This window comes from Chlorocebus sabaeus, chromosome 23 (assembly GCF_047675955.1).
Source record: "Chlorocebus sabaeus isolate Y175 chromosome 23, mChlSab1.0.hap1, whole genome shotgun sequence".
Classification (NCBI taxonomy): domain Eukaryota; kingdom Metazoa; phylum Chordata; class Mammalia; order Primates; family Cercopithecidae; genus Chlorocebus; species Chlorocebus sabaeus.
In genome coordinates, this window is record NC_132926.1 from 55,079,997 (window position 1) to 55,103,993 (window position 23,997).

General features: G+C 42.4%; 1 protein-coding gene across 3 annotated transcripts in view; it reads left to right on the plus strand.

The window, feature by feature from the left end:
• The window catches only part of MARCHF3 (membrane associated ring-CH-type finger 3), a 176,844-nt gene that overhangs the window by 125,988 nt on the left and 26,859 nt on the right, over positions 1–23,997 (plus strand). For 2 of the 3 annotated variants that reach the window (XM_008014297.3, XM_008014296.3), the window contains 2 exons: positions 13,382–13,625; positions 16,510–16,714. In XM_008014297.3, coding sequence (XP_008012488.1) covers positions 13,438–13,625; positions 16,510–16,714 — 393 coding nt within the window. In that variant the 5' untranslated portion in view covers positions 13,382–13,437. Of the gene's footprint in view, positions 1–13,381; positions 13,626–13,935; positions 14,392–16,509; positions 16,715–23,997 lie in introns of those variants that run through there. The other variant, XM_008014299.3, reaches the window with a different exon arrangement.

Consider the following 23,997-nt stretch of genomic DNA (forward strand, 5'->3'; position numbering starts at 1 on the left):
TAGTCCATAGGCTCTGTGGTCAAGTCTAGGATGATAAGATTTTACAGTGAATTGCTGGCATAAAGATGGCCTTCTGTAGAGCCTATAAGCGTGTGTGTGTGTATTCATGTGGGTATTGGAGGATATGCTTTTATTTACACTAGCCAAGAAGTCAGGACCTAAGCATATGACTAGAGATCCAAATATCGAGTAATAATATTACTTTCTAGCACAGAACCATTTACTAGAAAGATCTTTGGGAACCAAATTGCTTTTATTCGTTTATTTACAGTGTTCACTTCCCTTTCACCTTGGCTTTATAAGAAAGTATTTGCTCTTTTTCAAAATGTGTGAAAGTCCTCCACTTACAGAGTCATGGAAGCTGTTTCCTGCCAGTTCATTGGTTCAGCAGCTCTCAATGAGTTCCAGGGAAGCCAAAAAACAAAAAACAACAACAACAAAAAAAAACACTTCCATCCTGGCCAGCCTCCTTGGCATGCATTTCCTAACCCATTCCCCTCCTTCTTAGAGCAGCAAGTCCTACACTGGTGTCTGCAGAACCATTTAGGAATCTCCTCAGAGTCCACCCCTACGTTATTTGTTCTTTCACCACTTTGCTATTCAACACTCAATTTCAAACTAAATAGAAATGCAGATGGGCACATGAGCATCTAGATTACCCAAAATACACATTTTTCATGAATGCTTCCCTCTCAAAGTATGTGGACAGAGCCAGCATATTATCTTCCCATTATTACTCTGTTTTAACATCTAACTGACAGATGCATGTCACTAAAACAAGGCAATCGTGGGCAGAAAATACCCCTGCTCTTAGAGAACAAAAAAGAAAGACCCTGGATTGCTGTCAGTCTCAGAGACACTTGTCAGCCAGTGTTCAAGAAGGCTTATAAATGCCTCTGTGGGGAATACCTATGCACTGCCTAAATGTTTTCACCCTTATTAGTGAGAAGAAGGAAGGTGAGATGTTTCTCATGCATACACAGATCCTTCCCACAGTGGAAGCTTGCGCTGAGTGTTAATGTGCCACCAGCATGGTGCTGGAGCAGGGTGTGGTTCTGCCACCTGGCACCTGCAGGCTTTTCTGGATGGGAATGGCTTCCTGCTGGATCACAAAGCCCAAGCTATACAGGCATGATGACCTTAAGTAGTCAGTCTACAGAGGCATTAGTTCTCCTCCCGTGGAGGCATTTTCCCTCCACAGCCTTGGGCCACCTTCACATGTATCCCATAAATAAAATACAGTGGGGGTCTGCAGGGGCAAGTGGCACCAAGTGATCTGTGCAGCAGTAAGCAAAAGAAGATAATGGTTTAGAATTGTTCTCATTTTTCCTAAGGGATGGATAAATGTAGAAAGTTGTTGAGGAGTGTTGGACCTAAGGAAAGACTATATCTACCATAAGGACAAAAGTCTTAGATACCAACGCAGGCAAGGAAAACAGCAGCTGGCCTTCCTTCCAAGAGTACTGCAAAATGGCAGGGATGATGCCCTTGACTTGCTTTGTGTCCCTTTAAATCACAAATCCAGATCTTCTCTATACTTAAGAAGGGTTTCTCATGGAGTAGTGGTCTGTTTTGTTTCGTTTTTTAATTTTGATAAAGACAGGTAGATCTTTAAGAATAGTGTATTAGTCTGTTCTTATGCTGCTAATAAAAACATACCTGAGGCTGGGTAATTTATAAAGGAAAGACGTTTAATTGACTCACAGTTTCACATAGCTGGGGAGGCCTCACAATCATGGCAGAAGGCAAAGGAGGAGCACAGTCACCTCTTGCATGGCAGCAAACAAAAAAGAGCATGTGCAGGGGAACTCTCCTTTATAAAACCATCAGATCTTGTGAGACTTATTCACTATCATGAGAACAGCATGGGAAAGACCTGCCCCCATGATTCAATTATCTCCCACCAGGTCCCTCCCACAATACATGGGAATTGTGGGAGCTACAATTCAAGATGAGATTTGGGTGAGGACACAACCAAACCATATCAAATAGTATAAACAACAACAAATACAACTCAGTTATGATAAAACATAACAAAGGTACCAATTCCATACTCTGAAGACTGGCTATCATAGGAAAGAATTAAGCAGTGCTTATGACTTTTTTGTGTAAATCATATTTAACCAGATTGTACTGGTTGATCAAGGAAAGTTATTTGTTCCAAAAGAATTCCAGCTATTAAATGTGGAAGGGAAGTTAGAATTGGAAAAACATAATTGGATAGCCCCCAAATGAAATAATTGATTCAGGCAACTGTCATCAGTGGGTGCAATCATTAGACCTTTAGAAATGTCTACCTGGGGACTTCTCTGAGCCCACTAAAAGTGGGACTGCCATACATTACTTGCCATCCGATGTGATGCACCAAAAGTAGACAGTATCACCTATGAACTAGTATTGCCTGAGAGTTGAACCTGAAATGAATCAAGCCAATCCTGGGGTTCCAGAAAATACAGAAGAGAGAGGAACAAGTGAAATGGTAACACAAGAAGACAGACAAATTTAAAAAGTGGAGATTAGGACAGGGCTCTAGAGGGCCTCCACATGAATTTCCTCAACAGACAATGGCTTGGGAAGAAAGGGAGAGGCCATGTGTGAGCGAGAGGGACATATGATGAATAACATCCAAATGTGATGTGTTCAACTTGTTTGGGCCATTTAAACAAACCAACCAAAAGATTTTTCAAGACAGTTGGGGAAATTTAAATATAGTCTGGGTAGTAGATGATATCAAGGAAATATTAAGTTTGTTAGGTAAAATAATGGCTTTGTGGTTATATGAGAAATGTTCATATTTTTAGAAATTCATACTGAAGTATGTAGGGGTAAAATGACTGATTTCTGGAATTTACTTTAAAATCACATTAAAAAGGAAGGAAGAAAGGACAGGTGAAACAAATGTGATAAAATCTTGATTAATTTTTAGATTGGCATATATACATTCTCTTGTAATCGTGTAAATAATTTTTATGAACAAAGGGAAAGAAATGCAAAAAGTGAAATAAAAATATTGGCATAAAAAAATTTTAGATTGGGATGATAAAAATCTCTCTCAGGGATAATAGTGGGGGGTCCATGGCCTAGAAGCAAGATAGGAGATCTGACTAGAAAAAGGTCAATATCTGAGAATTCAACATTTAAAAAAAAATTTTGTTTTGACAATCTCCTTTACTTAAATTAAACCTATTTCTGTTGGATTTTTTGGTTGGTCACTAGAAACCAAGTTCCTTGCCTTGTAACAGGCAATTGGAGGAGAATTTGGGAAACAACAGTCTCTGGTGTTGAAGTTAATGCTGATCTTAGCTGGAATAACTTGCTTTCTTCAGCATCTGCAGTGACTGGTCTCCTGGGACTTATCTAGCTACATGTATTTTTCACATTTATTAGTGAAATTGGAGATTCAAGAATAAAACACAGTCCTCGGGAACACTGTGTTAATTTGTGACACGCTAGAGATTTTTTTAGCCCGTAAAACAAATGAATGAGCTCCGTGGGGGCATAAGTGTTATTTTCACCCTAGAAGGCAGTAAAGGCCCACTGTATTTATTAAGTACTTAGAAGATGGAAAATGAATAGTGCTATGAAAATAGAAAAATACACTCACACTATTGCTATTAATAGTGTAATTTTTTTGTCTGTCCTGAAAGAAAAGTATCATCAGATGAAAATGTGTAAGTCTAGACCTCTGTATATTATTTAGTTATTTTGCCTTGGATAATAATTTAATTCAGTCTCAATATAGTTGTTTTTGTTTCTATCAAACAGGTTGAATCCAGGTAAGAAACCTCACCCATTATTTTTGGCAGGGCAGGGCCTACCAAAAAAAAAAAAAGAAAAAAACCAACAGAACAACACAGATATTTGATTCAGGACCTTCCTTCTGAGTGTCTAAGTGACTTAAGGGGATGTTCTGTGTAAGCTGACACACTGCGGGCATTTCTAATAGGCCTTACACACTTGGCTTCCCAGGAGGATTGTGGAGACAGCACGCCGGTCCTCCCACTGAAAAAGTCCAGATGGAGCCAATACTTCAAAAGGTGGGGATGTGGAAGAGAGGCCACCCTGTACCAAGATGCAGGGGACTGATGCAGCCACCCAGGCCATAATGCATGCTGTGCCAATACAGGCAGGCAGGTCCCAGCCAGGGAGCAAGTGCAGGGAGGGGTAAGTGTTCCAGTTAGTAAAAAATAGCACCTCAGAGGTTCCCTAAAGAGGTTCGTAAGTGCTTTGCATTGAGGTACTTAGAAAATAAGTATCATCACCAAGAGAGAGACCCTATTCTCCATCCATTTCATGGTCCACAAGAATCCAGGATACAGACTGTGCAGAGAGCAAGTGATAAAGTGATCTTGGGTAACTCGGTCCTTGGCTATGTGTTACTTTGTTCTTGTGCTTGTTTGATATCTTGATTATTTAAAAGACTGGACCCATTTTATTGAGCCAATCAAAAAGAATCTATGTTTTTTTGTGTATATATGTGAGTATGTGTGTTGAGGTTTAGAGGAGGGATGCCACGTCTAAGGCCAAGGAAAGTAATTCCAGGGGGATTTTCTGTGATTTTTTTTTACCTGTGTACGAGACTGTCAAAGCAGATGTCAGTAATTGTGTCTTCATGAGCTATTGGCTTGGGAAGATGGGGGCAGGGGTAATGAGAACTGTAGAGGAGGGTGGGCTGAGTGAGGAGCCTAGAGGTGGGATCTGGAAGGGGCCTCTTGTACCCCTACCCCGGCCCCATTATTGTGAGTGCATCCTGATGTGCTACAGACTTAAGTACTTCCCATTATCAAGAGTCCTCTACATGGCAGGCCCACACCTACCTCTGGTCATCAGTCTTGGGGGGAAACTGAGACTCAGCATCAAGTAACTCTCCTGTTGACAAGCAGCTGGGTGGTGGTTCAAAGCCAGGACTCCCTGACCCAAAACCAGAGCTCAGTCTCCTCAACCCCAAGGGTCCCAGACAGTTCCTTACTCAAAAGCTAAATGTGTGAAAAGGCCATGAAGGAACACTCAAGACAGATTTGTTTCTGTAGAACATACATGAAAGAACAATTGGTGTTTTGAGGATGTTTGGTATTATGTAGCATATGATAGAGAGTTCATCTATCATGCCTAGGAGGGGGATGAAATGCAAAGTCCAAGAAGGTTTAGTCTTTCATCTGCACTTGCCTTCGTATTCCTTGGCAAGCTGAGTGACTTTGCTTATCCTTGTGTGTAAATGGAAAGTAATGCAGTCAAATGTGTTGGGGGTCCTTGTGGGCCTGAAAGTGCTGCAGGGAACGCACAGGGAGGCCCAGCCTACCTGAGGCTGATGGAATGCAGAGTTTAGACTGCCCTGCTGAAGGACAAGACTGCAGCCTTCCTGTGGTCTGGGTGAAATGGGGAAGAGGAAAGTTCCAAGGAATCCTGATTTAAAATAAGCTCACAAGTGGCTTTATTCTAGGCTTCTGGAGGCTTGGGTTAAGAATTAGCACATCTATCTAGCTAATACTGGGTTGCTTATGCAGAGAAAGGTGAGGTACAACTTGGAAATGAATCCCAAATCAACTTCCTTCATGGTAGGCTTTCACTTGGATGCTGATTTTTAAAAAATGTGTGTGAGCCCAAAAACAAATTGGGAACCTTCAGCCCTTAGAACATATTTAGCGTTCATTGTGACTGAGATGTTTTCTCTCGTATTATCAGATATCCTGGCCAGCATGCTGTACCTTTCATGCCTTTCCTTATGCATGCTGGACAGGTAGCTATTTGCTGCTGGTCACACTGAATGTCATTTGAATAGTACATTTTAAATTTTCATCCCTGAGTAATGTCCCATGAATGTCTCATTATGTTTTGCCTGCTCCTTCCAATTTTTGAACTTGATGTTTAAACTTTTCTGATGTGCCCTCATTGTTCCTGAGCGCCCAGAACTCATCTGTGCAACTCCCTCCCTCAGCTCAGTGGGGATCCGTGTGTAGGAGCCAGTTGTTATTTACAAGTGCAATTCAGCTGTCGCTGTGTCTTTGAACACATAGGGCTGTTGTGGGATTTTTAATTGCCATTTTCATCTATATAATTAAAATTAAATGAAAAATGTATAGCCTCCAAAATCAGAATTAATTTCATAAGTACTTCTTCAGGGAAAAATATGTCTAAATATGATCATTGTTACTTGATTTGCCTTCAACAGAACTAGAGGATTTTACCTGACTGAAGAGAAAATACAGTAATTTTAAAAGAAAAAAAAAAATCTGATACCTTGGATACTTCTTGTGACTGAGAATCAGAATTAATCATGTGAATGAGAAATGATAAGTAACTCTGAATATAACTTTAAGGTAGTACACTAGGAACATATTATGGTAACTCTCTCTGGATCCAACTTGTCTTATGCTGGTCAGGTTTTTCTTCTCCCTCTAATTCATCATTGGGGTTTATACATTTCTCAGCAATATGCCTTTACCCCCAAATCAAAACCTCCCTCTTGCTCAAGAAACAGACATTTCACCTGCTTACTGCTTAACTGTGCCCTGTAAGTGTGACAGTGAGCACCTAGCAGAAAATAATGAGGCAACAAAAAGAAAAGTATTTTTAAACTTCATTGGGCTGGCCAGGGTTTCACTCTGCAGACTCATCAAGCGCCTGATGGACATGTTTGTAAAGACTTGGATGGTCACTTTATTTGGAATGACAAATTCTGTGCTCCACATAATGAGGTCAGTGAAGCATCCAGAAAAGAAATGTATAATTTGGTAGCGCAGTCTGTAAGCACAGCCCTGCCGTGGCTATTTAAGTTTAATGAAGCAGCTACTTTGCTGCTACACATTCTTAGTGAATAGCCTCCTTGGCGTGTTTTTGAAAACTTAAATGTTGCTGGTAATCATGTCCCAGCAATCTCCTTGGAGAGCCTTTGTGTCCTGTTCTCAGAAGAAATATGCCGCTTTTCCATGTTAATGGTTTTGAAATTAGTCATTTGCCCTATTTTCATTGGAAAGGAGGGTCACTGTGTGATTTCCTACCTTCCCTCATTTTCTCTGAACATTCAAGATACTCTTAAGTCAGTTCATCAGCCATGCAGTGCACTGTCTGGTTATCACATGCCTGAAAAGCCAGGGGAATGTTCTATCAAAGAGCAGCATCCCTATTCTCAGAGACTGTTCTTAGAATTCAAAGTGTAAAAATCTAACTCACAGAGGAAAGTTCCTGGACAGACCATTATTGCTATTTTTTTTTTCCCATTTCAGTCACTGACCGCCTTGTATTGTCCATTCATTGGTCTCATTAGAGAAGGCTGTGCTCCCCACGTATGCAACCTCTCACAGAGGACATTTAAACATCCTTTCTGAGGCAGATTCACTCATGTAAAACTGAGGTCCAACTTATGGATCCTGGACCAGCATTAATGACGCAGAACTCTGTGGGAGCAGAAAAACATCTAGCCATTCTCAGTTGTGCGGTGTCGGTCCCCAAACTTAGGGCTTCGGGTGGTTTCCCCTGAATGAGCAAGGACACAATTGATTGTGGAAAAGTGCTAGGTCCTCATGGCTCTGCCACCCCAGTGAAGGTCTGGGGAATTCTCCAGACTATTTGGTGGCCTCCACATTTCCTTGGGAAATGTAAAGTAGGATTTGAGAAGGCTGGACCCTGCACCACCAGAAACTTCCTAGGAATACCTAATAAGTTCTCAAAAAAAACAATAGTGAATGGATGGAAGGAAGAATAAATGAATTTGCTTCTTTGATTTGCTTTGTCAACCAACTCTGGTTGTAGAGGTAACACAGGATCCTTCCAGGACATATTGAGACCTGAGGAGCCTACCTCTTCTTCTTTTCAAAAGTTGTATTTTATTGCAGTAAGAACACTTAACATGAGATGTACCCTCTTAACAAAGTTTTAAGTGTCCAATATGTTATCTCCGACTACAGGTATAGCAGATCTCTAGAGATTATTCATCTTGCTGGACTGAAACTTTATTCCTGTTACTAAACTCATTACTTTTGGGGATCGTTTCTATAGTATGTTATTACTTCTTGAAATCTCTGGAATTGGGTATGAAGGTTGAATGTGGAGGTCCAGACTTGCTCCAGACTGCCTCCAAGTTAGGGCCTGCTTAGACCACTGTCCAGGCAGCTCACATGACCACGTCAGTGCCAGCCAGCACTCACATTCTCCTGCTCTCATTTTCACCTTTAAACCTTTTGAGTCATTTTCCTACCTAAACAGAAGTGCCAATATAACAGATTTCTCTCACTTCTTGACCTCCATCTAAGAGACTAATGTTGACTTGGCACTGAAAATGTAGTTCTGATACAAGTAGGCCTGAAAAGGGCCTTGGAATTGGCCTGTGTGTTTTATTTTCTAGTGTATTTATCACATGCTAGATTAGTTAAGGTTAAGATAATGGTAGCTGCTCTAACAAATAGACCCACGTATCTCCAACATCATAGCAGGTTTTCCTCATATATCTTTATTTTTCTTTTTTCAACTTTTATTTTAAGTTCGGGGGTACATATGTGGGATGTGCATGTTTATTACATAGGTAAATGTGTGCCATGGTGGTTTGCTGCACAGATCATCCCATCACCTGTCATATATCTTCGTTAAGCATTTTCACAGAAGAAGGAAACCTGTCTTCCAGATCTGAAGGCGATAGGGCCAGGGAAAATGAGAAGTGGGCATGCAAGGATGAGGCTCCCTCTGTTCTCCCTAGCCAAGAGAGATGGCATGGTCAATGTCAGAGTTCAGGTGTGATGCAAAAGGTACGTCAGAGGTTGACCAGACATGAGGAAAGACAGTTTTAAAAGACAGAAATGAGATGTATCCCAGGCTAGAAAAAGAGCAGAAGTGAAGGTTAACATAATAATAAAGTTCAAACTTCTCTGTACATGGCATGTTCCTACTTACAAAGTGAATTCATATGTATTATCTTGTTTTAGACCTCACAAACAACCAGATGAGGTGGCTCAGGATATATTAGTACCCTAATTTCAAATATTCAGGAAATCGCAGGAAAAGTCTGAGAGGCTGAGTGATTTACTTTGATGAGTAGAAAGTCAGAGTGTAGGCTTTGATGTTGTGCCTCCAACAACAGAGCTTTTTCCCTAACTTATGATTCTCCTGGAGGTTTGGGGCTGCTGAGGCAGAGGGGCTGCAGAGGTGAGCAGAACCTGCTTTCCTTCCTTTCCCCCATGACCTGTGGCCGCATCCTCATGATGCCAGCCATGTTCCCATGGAAATCACTTACCGGTGGCAACCTATTCAGAAATGCAGCAATGAATCACTGCCACCTGGTTAGGTCTCCTGCTTTTGTGAAACCTGTATCCTGTCCTTTTCAGGGGTCGCAGTTTAACAGACAAGACTTTTTATTTTAACAATTCCCTAATCAGACTTTCATTTATTTGCCCACCCGCTCTGTTTTCACTGTCTCCCTCTCATCCACCTACTCCTGCTCCTCCCACTGTGTGCAGCTGAGTTTGGCCAGTGCCAAATCATGTTTTATTCTCAGCCTGAGAAAGAAATTATGCAAGGTGTCAAGCCTGGCCAGCAAATGACCCATCCCACCAGTGCCATTTGATGTTTTAAGTTTACACGTACACCACTCCCTCCCAGAGAGAATTCTTGTATAGACTGGGAAGTACTTTACCACAGGAGCAGGGCACTGGCATTGATAAGAAAGCAGTCAGATAGTGCTTGAAATTTTGCAGAAAGCTCAGTAGAAGACCAGTGCTCGACTGCAAACCAACAGCTCAGCTCTTTCTAGCATTCTCGGCAACAGCCTGCTGTTTTCCCAGGTGGCTCTGAACTAGACAGGAAAATGCAGTGGGCCATTTGTCACTGCCCCAGGTGCAACATATGCATGCCAATTGGTGCATGCAGCTTGTGAGGCCCGCTCCTGCCTGCGCCATGCTGCATCTAGGCCTCTGGGCTTCCCTTTCACTGAGATCAGGGCAGAGTGTGCTTCCTTTCTTCCTCCTCCTTCTGAGTAGGTGATTAGATCCACTCTTCTGAGATTAGAACCAACTCAGCCATCCTCACCATGATCAAGAGTGCTAATGCTCTGTGTAATCCCTCTTACCCCATTTTTAATTCAAGTCCACGGTCTTTCAGGGCTGATGGGACTCATTGCTGGCATGCCAGTCTTAGAATCTTAAGGTTATTCTGATGTGTGGTATACATAAGACATGCTGGTATATTTTTCAGGGAATGCTGAACTGCACTATCATTTTAGTTAGGTCCTAAATTGAACTAGGGCTTAGAGAATCTTGAATGCAGGGTTCTGCAGATATGGCACAAGAGAAAGAGCCAGGGCTTGCTTGTAGAAGAAGGCAAGGTGAGGTTCCTTTTGTTCTTTTATGCTAAACTCAGTGCCCAGCACCCACTATGAATGGAATAAACTGATCAGGTGGTGGATAATATCCCTTTTACCTGTGAAAGAAGAAATGAAATCATCCAGAAGTGAAATTACATATATAAAATGAATTTAAGGGAAGCTCTGCTTCTAGAATATTTTTAAGGGCATTTTATTGTGGATTTAGGTCACACATTTAGAACTACTTCCTTTGACGAGGACTTAATCTAGGTTACAAGTGTGTGAACTTGGGGCTATTATGTGCCTGGGTGACAGGCAATTCACTGAGGGTAGCTTAACTACTGGCAGCCCTGGGTCCCATTATTTACTCTGTGCACCCCCTCCTTACCGTCTTCCAGTTCCATCAAGTATAGGGAGGGAGTATTTGGCCCTCTGAGCTGGAGTTATGCAAAACCCGAGAATAGACTCTCAGAGTTCTTCTAGACATAATGATTCCATGCGGCAAGAAGGTCACTGTGTCTGCTTTTCCTGCCAACACACCCCTGGCTCTTAATCTATGGCTGCCTTGTGAAGCAAGAGAGTTGTGCCAGGAAGTTACACTTTGTGACTGTGAAGCATTATGAGAATTTAAAATTATGTCAATGGAGTTTTGTAAGGGCAGGCCAGAGGAGAGGAGTTATGCACAGTTTTAGAAGAGGACGGTCTTTTAACATCTCTGTTTTTCGGTCTGAAAGCTACCATATCTCAGTTTTTAAAAACAAAACAAAACAACTGTCTGGCCCCAGTCACAAATCAACTCCACCCTGCCAACCCTTTCAAAAATATAAAAAGATATCTACCCAAAAACTTTACTGGGGTTATCCGAATGGTGGGATTATGAGTGACTTTTACTGTCTTCTTTGTGTTCTTCCATAGTTTTTATAACATACCGTATACTAATTGCACTGTGATTTTTTTTAAAAAAAGCAAAAAATCCTATTTAAGAAGCAAAACTATACCCTATACCAACTAACTGACTGTGCTGAATGTTCAGTATTGCTGCTCATGAAAATGGCATGAGTGGGGCAGCCCCTGCCTGTGCCCCCACATCAGGTCTCAGACAAGGACTGGAGTCCACAGCCATCTCCCCACTGTGGGTTCAGAAGGGCTGCTGGGCAAGGGCAGACGCAGACCATGAGAGGACTCCAGGCAGCCAATGAGGGTGGGAAAGGGAGGCTGCTGGTGCAAGGTCAGCCAGACACCTCGGCAGCAAGGAAGGGATGACGGTCACGTCCGATTGCTTTGGACAGTTGAGCCTGCTTGACATGTGCTTGTTGGGACGGAAACTGTCAGTTTCATCAGGAAACACTGCATTCTTGCCCTGAGAACATACAGTTGATGCACATTGTTCTGAAATTGGGAAGATCCTGTTTTCCAGAACCACAGGGATCAAGGAAAATGTAAGAAGTAGAGACAAATATCTGGGAGAAAACAACCCCTTGCGGAATTACAGGAATCCTCTTGGGGTTTGGGGTTGTGCAAATGACAAGATATTTCATTCATTTAAGTCTGAGCCTTGACCACCTAAATGGGTTATTGATGTGAGCTCAGTCCATCAACTAATCCTGCTGCTGTCTACTGAGCCCAGGCCATGTCGAGCCCAGGAGCTTGAGGTGAGCAGGCTAGCACTCCTAGCCATGAAACTGTGTCATCTCACCTTTGGACAGAATTCTTCCTTCAAGTTTCTGTAAAAACCTGTATTTCTTTTTTTTTTTTTTTTTTTTTTTTGGAGACGGAGTCTCACTTTGTCGCCCAGGCTGGAGTGCAGTGGCACCATCTCAGCTCACTGCAAGCTCCGCCTCCTGGGTTCACGCCATTCTCCTGCCTCAGCCTCTGAGTAGCTGGGACTACAGGCACGCACCACCACGCCTGGCTAATTTTTTGTATTTTTAGTAGAGACGGGGTTTCATCGTGTTAGCCAGGATGGTCTCGATCTCTTGACCTCATGATCCGCCCGCCTCAGCCTCCCAAAGTGCTGGGATTACAGGCGTGAGCCACCGCGCCTGGCAAAAACCTGTATTTCTTATGTGTCACTTGCAAACCTATTATTGAATCCAGTGGGGTTCCTCACTCAAGTGGGTCTGACTACTTTGAACTTGAGGTCATGACCCAAGCCTGCACCACACAGATGGGGAGCAGAATTCCTTGCAGTTTATATGATAAACCATGTGCCTAGGAGGTAAGGCCCTTATTAGTAATGGATTATGTTTAATTGGTGATAGAGATTTCATTCATTACTTTCTTACGCTCTCCTATGTGTTTCTCTATAATGATGCATGTACGTCTGCATTTTAGGTAGTACACAAACAAGACATCGTGCTAATGTATTTATTGTCACGTTCATTAGAAAATAAAAGCTCATTAAACTCATTTCATGAATAACTGGAAGACAAAGCTAAAATAGGTTCCATTTTTAAAGGAAGTTAATTTCAAGATGTATTGAGTAGAAAATTTTATTATGCAACAGATATGACAAAAGTCGAAAGGTGGTACAGTCATTGCGTGATTCATGTTTGGCAAATATTGTCCTGGAACATACTATTAATACTTGGCCAAATTCATTTTTATTTTTCTTCCTTTTTTCTCTCTCTTTTTAATCTTAGTATCTCAGAATGAAACTGCATGGAGAATAAATTGCTTACCAGAAAAAATAGTTGTGAATGTTTTTAGTAATGATTTTAGTAACTTTTAGAGTGTCAACAAAGACTTATTGCTTCTCTGGCACACAGCAGGGAACTGCTTATCTTCTCTTCAGATCTGGGCCTCAGAATCATCATTCTGTCCCCTCGTGGAAAGCAGGGCTCCTAAATGTTTATATACACCAACATGCTTGCTGTCTTGTTCATACCATATCTGCTGTTTCTTGTGGGCTCTGTGTGTGTGTGTGTATGTGTGTGCACACTTGTATTAAATGGTAACAAGATAATGTGCCACATCTAGGCTACCCCTGTTATTTATATTAAATAATGACATGATGATGATGTTGGTGGCCCATAATTCTCCATTTTCTATTAACCACCCTGCCCAAGTAAACTGTTTTCTGATCTCTCTTAGATGGAAATCCTGTATGAATGTGGAAGCCATTAGCAGAGTAATTGCTGTCTGTTACCATGACAACCAGCCGCTGCAGTCACCTGCCCGAAGTCCTGCCAGACTGCACCAGCTCAGCTGCGCCCGTGGTGAAGACGGTGGAGGATTGTGGCAGCCTAGTGAATGGGCAGCCGCAGTATGTCATGCAAGTTTCAGCCAAGGACGGGCAGCTGCTGTCAACAGTAGTGCGGACTCTTGCCACCCAGAGGTAGTACCACAATTAAAATAAATGAATCTGTAATTGATCCAGAGAACTCTTTGTCAGATGGAAAATGCTAACGGGAATGTAATTAGTGCTCAGGTCTTTGTGTCAGGTGAGAGGAGGTGCTGGGAAAAAAACAGACTACACGAGTTCTGTCATTGCCGTTTCTATAGCAATAGAATATAAAGCTAAAATTCACCTTATCGAGATTTCCCCTTAAAGTCATACTTACAAAGAGCCAGGAGGGGAAGGAGCCCACAAGATATGGGGTTGTTATTTTGACATTGTTATGTAATTGCTCTCTTGTTGTCTCCAGTAGGTAACAAAGGTAGTCCTATTGGAACAGGATTAAGAAGGTATCTGATTTCAAGCAACTGAGTCAAAGTGATTGGATTTGTGGGCAAAACTTTTGAAGTGACATTCTTGGTGTGCATGTGGACTGGGATTGCCTGATGGAAGCGCTGTCCAGGGCTACTTCCTGGACATGTATCTTCTCATCACTTGGAGGTCTCTTCTGCTGTCCCCTCCTTCAACCTCAATGGTCCCCCATCCCTGACCCTTCACACACACTCTGCCTTATGAAGTGCTATTGTGAAAACCTCCTGAGCCTTCCCAAGTGATGAACTAAAGCCAGAGAGCAGGCTCTGAGCAGCTTGGAGACCACTTATCCTGACCAGCACTTTGTCTCCTCTTGTGCTCTTGTTGGATAGGGAGCTATGGGCTTCCAGGCTAATAGGAACTCCTTGGCTTCTCCAGCTTTTTCTCAGAATGGGTAAGTGGGACTTCTAACCTGTGCACCTAGAAAGTGGGTCAACATTGAACTTGCCCCCTAGTGTCAGTGCTGACACTTCTGACCTCTTACATAGGACCAGTCATTCACACCTTATTCTCTTACCTCTGTCTGAGTGATCAGTCAACCCCTCTGGTGTAGACACAGGCCCACAGATCCATGTGCCCGCAACAGGACTACCAGTGGCATCCCACCCTGGGCGTGGTGGCCCCCAGACATGGAATCACACTCTGATGCATGTTGTGAACATTGCCCATATGCCCTCCATTTAAAATCTGTGCTGCTAGTGCAAAGGAAAAACTAGAAAAACATTTGATATGTAATTTTCTGACTCTTGGAGAACTTTTAACAATTGGTTAGGACTCAGGATGAGGCAGTGACTATCTTTGGTCCTCTGTGAACTGAAACTGTGTGACTGATGTGCCCCACTCACCCTTGCAGGCATCAAACAGCTCACTTGATCAGGAAGATCAGGCTATGGTTGACATGGCTGAGACCTGTGAGCCTCCGTTTGTGTGTGTGTGTGTCTGTCTGTCTGTCTGTCAGGTATTTTTACCTGCTCTCCCACCATGCAGTACTGTAAACCAGGTTTCAGAGTTTTATAGGCTCAATGTAAATGAAGGAAGCCCAGAATCATGAGTTGAAAAAAACCTGTCAACTTTCTTTTCCCACTCCTGGGCACAAGTAGGCCTTTCAGGCTAGTGGGAGGAAGATCCTTTCCTTTTTCAATCTCCTTTTGGCCTTCACTCATTCCCAGGATCATTCTCGGAAAGCAGTTTGGGAGATAGCAGTTTGGGAAATAGCAGTTCTTCCATGGCTGTTTCCATTTGGACCAAAGATAGTGTTCAGGAGGATGAAGGGGCATGTGCCTGGGTCACTGTCATCTTTGGGGGGCACACAGAGAGGTAAGGGAGGGCAGGTAAAGAGTCTGGTCCTAGGATTGTCACATATCATGAGGACGCATTTTAAAATCTATTGCCCAATGAAGAACAGCAGAAGCAACATAAGACATTCATCAGAGAGGCATGGTCCTCTCCCAGGGCAGGGTACCTCCCAAGAAGTGAGGCTATCTTAGTGTGATCTTTCCATTGGCCACTGACTTACATGATAAGGGCCAAGTTATTTGATTTTCTCTGGCCCGAGATTTTCCTTGAGAGACAGTAGCTAGCATTAACTAAGCATTTGCTGTATGCTGGTCCCTATTCTCAGTTTCCAGTCTGGGCTATCTTTTCACCTGCTCACTGTCACCATATGAGGAAGGCACCATTTTTGTTTACGTTTTAGAGATAAGGAGACTAAAATACGGGGAGGTGAAGTTACTTGCCCAAAGTTATCCAGGTGATAGACAGCAGAGTTAAGGTTTGAACCCAGCCACCCAGCCCTGCACCATGAACCGCTAACTACACTAAGCTGCCTTCATGAAATGTATAGGAGTGGTTTTTCCAAATTAAAGGCAGAACTCTAGACTGAGGCTATCTCAGTAGGACATACTCATTACTAGCTTTCAGTTTGGTATCTTTGGCATCCCATAGAGCATCCTGTGAAAGCTCAAAGGACAATCCACCACTCGGCTTTGTACTGTGGCTCAGACTGCAGTTCTGTGTAGTGGCTGCGGGGTTGGTTGCTGGCTAACTTCCCTCCTCTCATTTTCCCACCCTATCGAAAAGAGAAATGAAAAGAACCTCAGGGTATACAAACGTGTCCTGGTTTGGTCCAAAAGATTCCATTTGGCATTTCAAACAATTTCTCTTCTTAATGATGAAGGATGGTTCTGATTTTTGGATTAGTAGTTGACCTGAACTACATCTATATTGAAGGCAAAAATATCCATTGCTTGTTTTCACTCACTTTTGATCCTGGGCCACACCCAGCTACTTTGATATTGACAATCCCCTATTTCTTTGTGTTGTCACAAGTAGATGACCCAAGTGCTCTAGAGTACCCAGAACCATTTGCCCCACTGCCAAGGTCAAGTGTAGATCTAAGAGGTCCTAAAACAGCTGCCTCTGCAGAGGGCCCAAAGGACAAGAGCTAGAGGGCCATCCACTTGGTGGAGGTTTCCAGCCCTGTGACCAGCAGGTGCCCCTCCTTCTCTTGCAGCCCCTTCAATGACCGGCCGATGTGCAGGATCTGCCATGAGGGCAGCAGCCAAGAGGACTTGCTCTCTCCATGTGAATGTACAGGGACCTTGGGGACAATTCATCGGAGCTGCCTGGAGCACTGGCTGTCATCCTCAAACACCAGCTACTGTGAACTCTGCCACTTCAGGTTTGCAGTCGAGCGCAAACCCAGGCCGTTAGTGGAGGTCAGTAAGTGGGGCACGTCCTGAAAACTTAGCTCTAATGAGCAAATGATGTCTGTTTTTATGCCTGGATCACAAGCCCTGTACAGCTTTACAGCTTTACTGAAGCACGGTAATAGCTATGTGAGTGTGTGTGTGTGTGTGTGTCTGAGAAAGAGAAATGTAAGCAGACACGGAGAAGGGAGAGCTTGCTAGCTCACTTGGGATCCATCAGTAGAAGGAAAGTAGAAGAAATCAGTATAAGGAGAAACAGCCAGTTTAGAGACTTGATCTCAATTTTTCAATCCCCGTGAAATGGAACAAACAGATCAAACATCTTTCTCTTTGTACACCATCTGCCCAACTTGAAGCAGCAGATAAATGGGCATTTGGGTTGCATATCCTGAGAAGTCTTCATGAAAAAGTATAGCTCTGTAGTTTAATGGATATAGACCTAGACGTTCTGGGTTCTGTGATCTCGGGTTTGTTACTTTACCTCTTGGAATTACTATAAGGATTAAAGGAATTAATATTATAAAACACTTAAAAGAATACAGGGCACATATGCAAGTGTTTGAATAAAAATATCTCACTTGGGAAATTACACACAAACTTCTTTCAGCCAATAACCTAATATTATTGAACTCTTGGCCAGGTGCGGTGGCTCAGGCCTGTAATTCCACCACTTTGGGAGGCTGAGGCAGGCGGATCATGAGGTCAGGAGATCAAGACCATCCTGGCTAACATGGTGAAACTCTGTCTCTACGAAAAATACAAAAAACTTATCCGGGCGTGGTGGTGGGTGTCTGTAGTCCCAGCTACTCAGGAGGCTGAGGCAGGAGAATGACATGAACCCAGGTGGTGGGGCTTGCAGTGAGCCCAGATCACGCCACTGCACTCCAGCCTCGGCGACAGAGCAATACTCCACCTCAAAAAAAAAAAAGTTGGATATTGGCAACAGTAAATATTTTAATATATTATGAGCCAGAGATAGCTAAAGGGAGCCAAGACATTGTGTCTATGTTTCAGACCTGCTCCTAACCTCCTTATTTCAACAGCTAACTCAGTGAAGCCCTGGAATGAAAACTAGTGCTGGAAATCAAGAAGTGCTTCTTGTGGACTATTTAATAAGTGTATTAGTGCCCAGGCTTAAGATGCTAGAGAGCTCTGTAGCTCTGTATATACATTCTCTTGGGTTTGACCTTGAAAATTAAATCAAGACCTGTAACCGGGGCCTGTTTTAGCTATTATGACTTACTTAGCAAATGGCACAAAACTTATTTGACTTTCCCCAGTACACTCCATGCTTTGCTTAAGAGTCGGGATCTAGTGACCTCTTAATTTAGCCATCTTGCCACTTGACATCCACTTTCAGAAATTCATATTCAGAAAGGGCCTGTGGGGAATTTGGCCTTGTGCCAGATTCATTGGGATTTAACATTTTAGAACTTATCTGCAGAGGGGGAAATATAATTAAATAATAAACAAAGGAGTTGAAGATTTCTCAAGCCTAATGGCAAAAGTAAAAAGAAGCTTATTTCTCCTTTCCAGAAACTTTGTGGAACCTCCCCAGTTTGATATTGCAGGGAAGCTGGTTTCCCAGAGTGAGAAAGCCCTGCTTTGAAATAGACTCCATCCAGCAATCTTTTTAACTAGCACTTCCCCGGTAAAAATCCCAGTGTATATGCACGCAATATATAACAAAGTAGGGTGTGTGTGTATCTGTGTGTGCACACATGCATGTACATACCCTAATTTTTCTCAGATGAAATCCATGTGGCAAATCACCCAGTGATCTGTCTCAGTCTCAGAGAGGGTAACATGTACCCACACACAGGGGTCTTCAGAGTTGCTGATGTCAGGTCACAGACTCATTCCTGGATCTTAGGCAACTGCCATTAAACAAGGAAACAAGGCAAATGACCTTGAGAATGTGTGAGGTGCTCTACAAGATTCAGGGCCTCGCCTACAAAAACTTCACCCAAACGGTCACCAGTGATGAAATTTTCATTGCACAAATGGAATGTGACAATTTTCAGAGTTAATGATGATTGAACAAGTTGAAAGTGAAAGGCAAACCTTCCCAAGCTGGGGGAGGCTGGCCGTTTGATCATCCCATGGCGAAATGAACTTGCTGTTTGACCACAAGCAATAAAAAGAAGTTGTCTTTGGTTTCTCAGCTGGAGGACAAATGAGAACCAGGTGCAGGCAGGGTTTTAAACAAATGACATTACTAATTGACTTTTCCCCTCTTATCAGAGGACAGTTTATTCCTAGTGAGCATCTCTTCTCAATACTTTCACCTCAAGATAAACATGCATCTTTTTTTTAAGCGAATCAGCAAAACCTGCCTATTTGGGTTAAGGATTAGGAGTAGTGTTACTTTATTTCTCAGTTTTACTGTTTTAATTGCTTAATCATTACTTTGTTTACCAGTTGGATCTGCCTTCTCATTAAAGCAAGGAAATTCCATAACATTTAATTTCAAAATCGATGTGACAATAACAGCTCTTGTTGCTCGAGGAGGCAGTTTAAAAAGTCATTTATAAATTTTATTTGTCAGCATCTAAACGCTAACGTTGGTTGGAATTACTTTTAACACCTCAGACTTCCAGTTGTCAGTAAACCCTCTCAGTCCTTCGTTCTGCATAACTGTTCATCCCCCTTCATGCCACCATTCCTAAGACATTTCTTCACTTCCTTTTCTTATCTCTGCAGCCCACAGCTGGATATTCATTTTTAACTGGGCAGGAACCCAGGGCTGTTGTATATACAGTGGCTGCTATGTGAAGTCTTTTTTTCTGCCCGTAAGGGTGAGTTTCTACTCATGATGGCAAATCAATAGGCTGATTTTCATTGGAACCTCCAAACTGGGCATGCCCTCCTCACTTAGCCACTGGCCATCTGTGTGGGTTGGTTCAACTTCTCTGAGCTTCCCTGTGAAAGAGAGTGAGCAAAGAGCTCCATGACATCTTTTGGTCTCTATTTAAGACTAAAAGTTATTGTTCAAAAAATGTGTATTCTACACTTGAAATGGATATATTGTATGACGTATAATTAGACCTCAGTGAGTTGACTGTATGTGTCTACTTACCTCTCTACCTACCTTACCTACCTACCTACATGGCCAGTCTAAATCTTTTAGTCTCTTTTACCCTAAATATTGGTGAATCCTTTCATGGTTAGTAGATATCTATTTACTACATTCTACTGGATCATTATTCATATTTTCTTGGTGCAAGGTAAGCCAGTATAACAAGACCTAGTTTCAACCCAAGAACACTACATTGCAATCATCTATATTAGTCAGATGTGGATGAGTTTCTGATAAAGTCCAACTAATGCAAATCTCATAAGGTCTGTGTCCAATCACAGAAAGCTTGAAAGAAAAGCATTCAAAATGTAGATAGCAAAAAGATAGCAAAAAGGAAGGGCAAATGTAACACACATAAACATACCATGACTTGTTCCCCTGAAATATGTGCTTTGACTCCAGCCTTTTGCCATTAATGCATTTCTGATTGACCAGTTTGCCAAGGAAGCCCATCTTACAACGAGCAAATAGCATGCATATAACGTCAGTTTTTAGTGATGGAATATTTGCCACTAGGCTTTCCTAAGACATGTATTCATAACATCCACCCTTGCCCGGAAAACTCATGAAGTTATAGATCAGCTCAACAATGTTGTGATTTAAATGAAACAGCCAGGAAATAGTGGGAATCTGGAGAAAAGGCCTTCTAGGATCTGATTTTCCTCTGATCAGGGAGACACAGTGATTTTTCACAGTGAAAGTGATTAAGTTTCCGTATTCCTATTTCCTTTACACACAACCAGTTGATTGTTAAGAATTGTATGAACAATTTAAAAGCTGTTCCCTGTGAGTCAGAGGTTTAGCTAAATTGAAACTGAGCATGTTTTCACACATAGCAGTTACCCAGAATAATGAGATATAAAGCTAGGGAGATGAGGATTAAGGATTTTTTTTTCAAACTTATTTATTTGTTAATCTTTTTTATGAAGTCACTGGAGGACAATGGTTTTAAAGTGTGCCCAGGATTCAGCGTAATCTCCAGGTATACCATGGGGAGCAGAGTTGAAGAGATATGAAGAAACTACTTTGTACCTTGGCACTTGCTATTTAATAGATTCAAGAATTCACTTAGCTCCTAATATATACAGATAGATTATATAGAGATTATATATATATACACATGCACATATATGTACACACATGAGACTTAGGTGGGGACATTGCTGGACTCTTATTATAGTTAGTTTGGTTTGGTTTTGATTTTTAATATTCATTGAAGTAAAAATACGAGTTTTGGTTTCAGAGTATTCACTTTCATCAGCAAACACTTGTGGCATTGGGGTAATTAGGCAATTATGTCATAAGGGATATAAAGTGCTTCAAGAAGATTTATAGGCATGAGGACCCCACTCCATTCTTTACATGAAGGCAGACAAGCCCCTTTGTTCATTCTAACCCATTAACGCAGCCTAGTGAGTTAGTTGGACCAGTATCATAGCATGTCATAAGTGCATTGTATTGGATCAGTACTTGTATTGAGAAATTTGAATGCCTTTGGATGGGACGTGCTCTCTCCAGTTCCCCAGGCCTTGCCTTTTGCTTGCACACACCCAGCCCTCCACCATCTTGCATTCCTTCCTGCATTTACAGTTGAGGTTCCAGGACTGGGTGACTTTTCTCACCTTTAAAAGAGTTCTCGGCCGGGCGCAGTGGCTCAAGCCTGTAATCCCAGCACTTTGGGAGGCCGAGACGGGCGGATCACAAGGTCAGAAGATCGAGACCATCCTGGCTAACACGGTGAAACCCCGTCTCTACTAAAACTACAAAAAAAACTAGCCGGGCGAGGTGGCGGGCGCCTGTAGTCCCAGCTACTCGGGAGGCTGAGGCAGGAGAATGGCGTGAACCCGGGAGGCGGAGCTTGCAGTGAGCTGAGATCCGGCCACTGCACTCCAGCCTGGGCGACAGAGCGAGACTCTGTCTCAAAAAAAAAAATAAATAAGTAAAAAATAAAAGAGTTCTCTAATACCCTGTGCATTTCTTTCTACCAACACCTCATCTTCCTTTCAGGGTATTATAGACCAAACCTAATGATCTCCTTCCCATTGTGCCCACATTATAAGTGAGCTGAAATGATTGTTTCAAAATCACAAGGGAAATGAACCTCTAAGAGACGGTGTACCAGCATGTACGGTGGTGAGAGTACAATTATAACATCTTGCACCTGAGTATGCTTTAGTGTCAGCTAAGCACTTTCTTGACCTCTGACAAGGTCGCTGAGCAGGCCATCCCTCGGGCCACCTGCCTCCACGTGTACTCGTGGAACCATACATTGTGCCAGCAGTGGAGATGACATGTCTGATGACCACACCCCAGCAATCCTTGACCCTGCAGTCGTCCAGTCTCGAATTTGTTTCTTGTTTTGGTGGCTAATTTGGCAGTTGCTTTGTTACTTAAAGCTTAGATACAAAGAAGCTGTTTGAAGGTATCCATTAAATTCACAGCTTGCTTCATTAAAAATCACTTCATTAAAAAAGCAAGCCAACCGAAGTGTTCACATGGCCGTGCCAGATGGAAGTGAGCTAACTGTTCAGTGTCTGTGTTTTCAGCCCATCCACTGCTGGTAAAGGATTAATTTGGAGGGAAAATCCAGTTCTGTGTATAAAAAGAATTACATGACCAGATTCTATTATTTTCAATGATTCTGATCCTTGCCGTGAACTTGGGTTGGATACAAATGAGAACCCACATTCTCAAGAGGACCTCTGTCCACCTTGATAGCAGCCCTCTTCGTCTTTGCGAGGACTTCTATGAGCAGAGGCACAAAGATGCAAAACACCAAGAATTGCTTCATATAACATGTTCATTTTAATCTATGTTTTAAAAAATACAGAAGAGGACAAAGAATAATATAACAAACAGGTGTGTATTCACTATGCAGAATTAACAAACATTAGCATTTTGTGAATGACATACCCTTCAAAGGAATAGCCTGTTGGGGCCAGGAAGAAAACTGTGGTCTTCACCGATTCATCCCTAGGTGTTCTCAAATAGGAGAGGAAATTCAGCCAGGTTTTCCTTAAGCACATCTGGGCCAAGAATGAGAGGAAGTTAACAAAAGAGACAGATCATCTTGCAAGATTCCGGACCCTTTCAGCTAACTCCAAATGTACAAACAATTAGTACAGCAAACATTGACAGCTATGGAGTTCACTTCTTTGAAAGGCACACAATTAGAAGTTACTCCACGGGAGTTGGGATGGTGGAGGTGAAGGTGTCATGGGCTGCTGGCAGAAAGCTTTGTAAAGGAGAGTCTGAGAGAGGAGAAGTGAAATGTCGCTGAATAACTACAGCTGGTAATCACCTTTATCCTAAGTCCTGCTGAAATAACAAGGCGCGATTAACTCTCAGGAATTGCCCTGTGTTGGGTACAAGGCACCTGGTTGAGCTGAAGGGAAACATAAATTGCAGAAGCCTGGTGCAGATTTCAGAAGCAGAGTTATAGAATACGCATAATGCTCCCTGCTGGGGGCTCCTGCCAGCCCTCCACAAGCATCTTCAGTTTTAAGTGTCGACAACTGACTTTTAACTCCAAAGAAAGAATACATAGTTTTAAATGAATAATGTGTGAAATGTTGTGAACAATACATGATTATAGCTAATCCCTCACACCGCCTAATGATCAGTTGTAAACGACTGAGCAGAGAGAAGTATCTTCAGTTAGGCACAGGGAGATCAGTGGCTGTTTATTCACTGAATGAGACCTGCTATGCCTGTTTGTGCAAATAATTTTACTTTCCAGAATAGGCACAGATTTTGATTCCAGTCCAGTGGCATTATTAATGTGAGTCCATCTATGTTTATCAAGATGTTCACACCCTGGAGTTTTCTTCTTCTTAAATTTTGTTTACCCATTTCTGAGGCAAAGGAAAAATATTACATGCAATATTCTTTGCAATCTAGTTTTATAGAGTTAGGGGGGTAGATTTACACTGTGATGGATATGTGAGAAGGAAGTTATGTTGTGCTTGTATACACTTTATATAATCATCTTATTTCAATGTCTCAGGTATCCTTCTCATAGCAGATATTATCCTATTCTATAGATAAGGAAGCTGCAACTCAGACCTAGGTCACTCTTCATTGATCTTAAATACTTTCAGCCTCAGGGCTAGTAAGCGGAGAAGGCAAAAGAATAATCCAGGTGGTCCAGGCACGGTGGCTCACCCCTGTTATCCCAGCACTTTGGAAGTCTGAGGCGGGTGGATCACCTGAG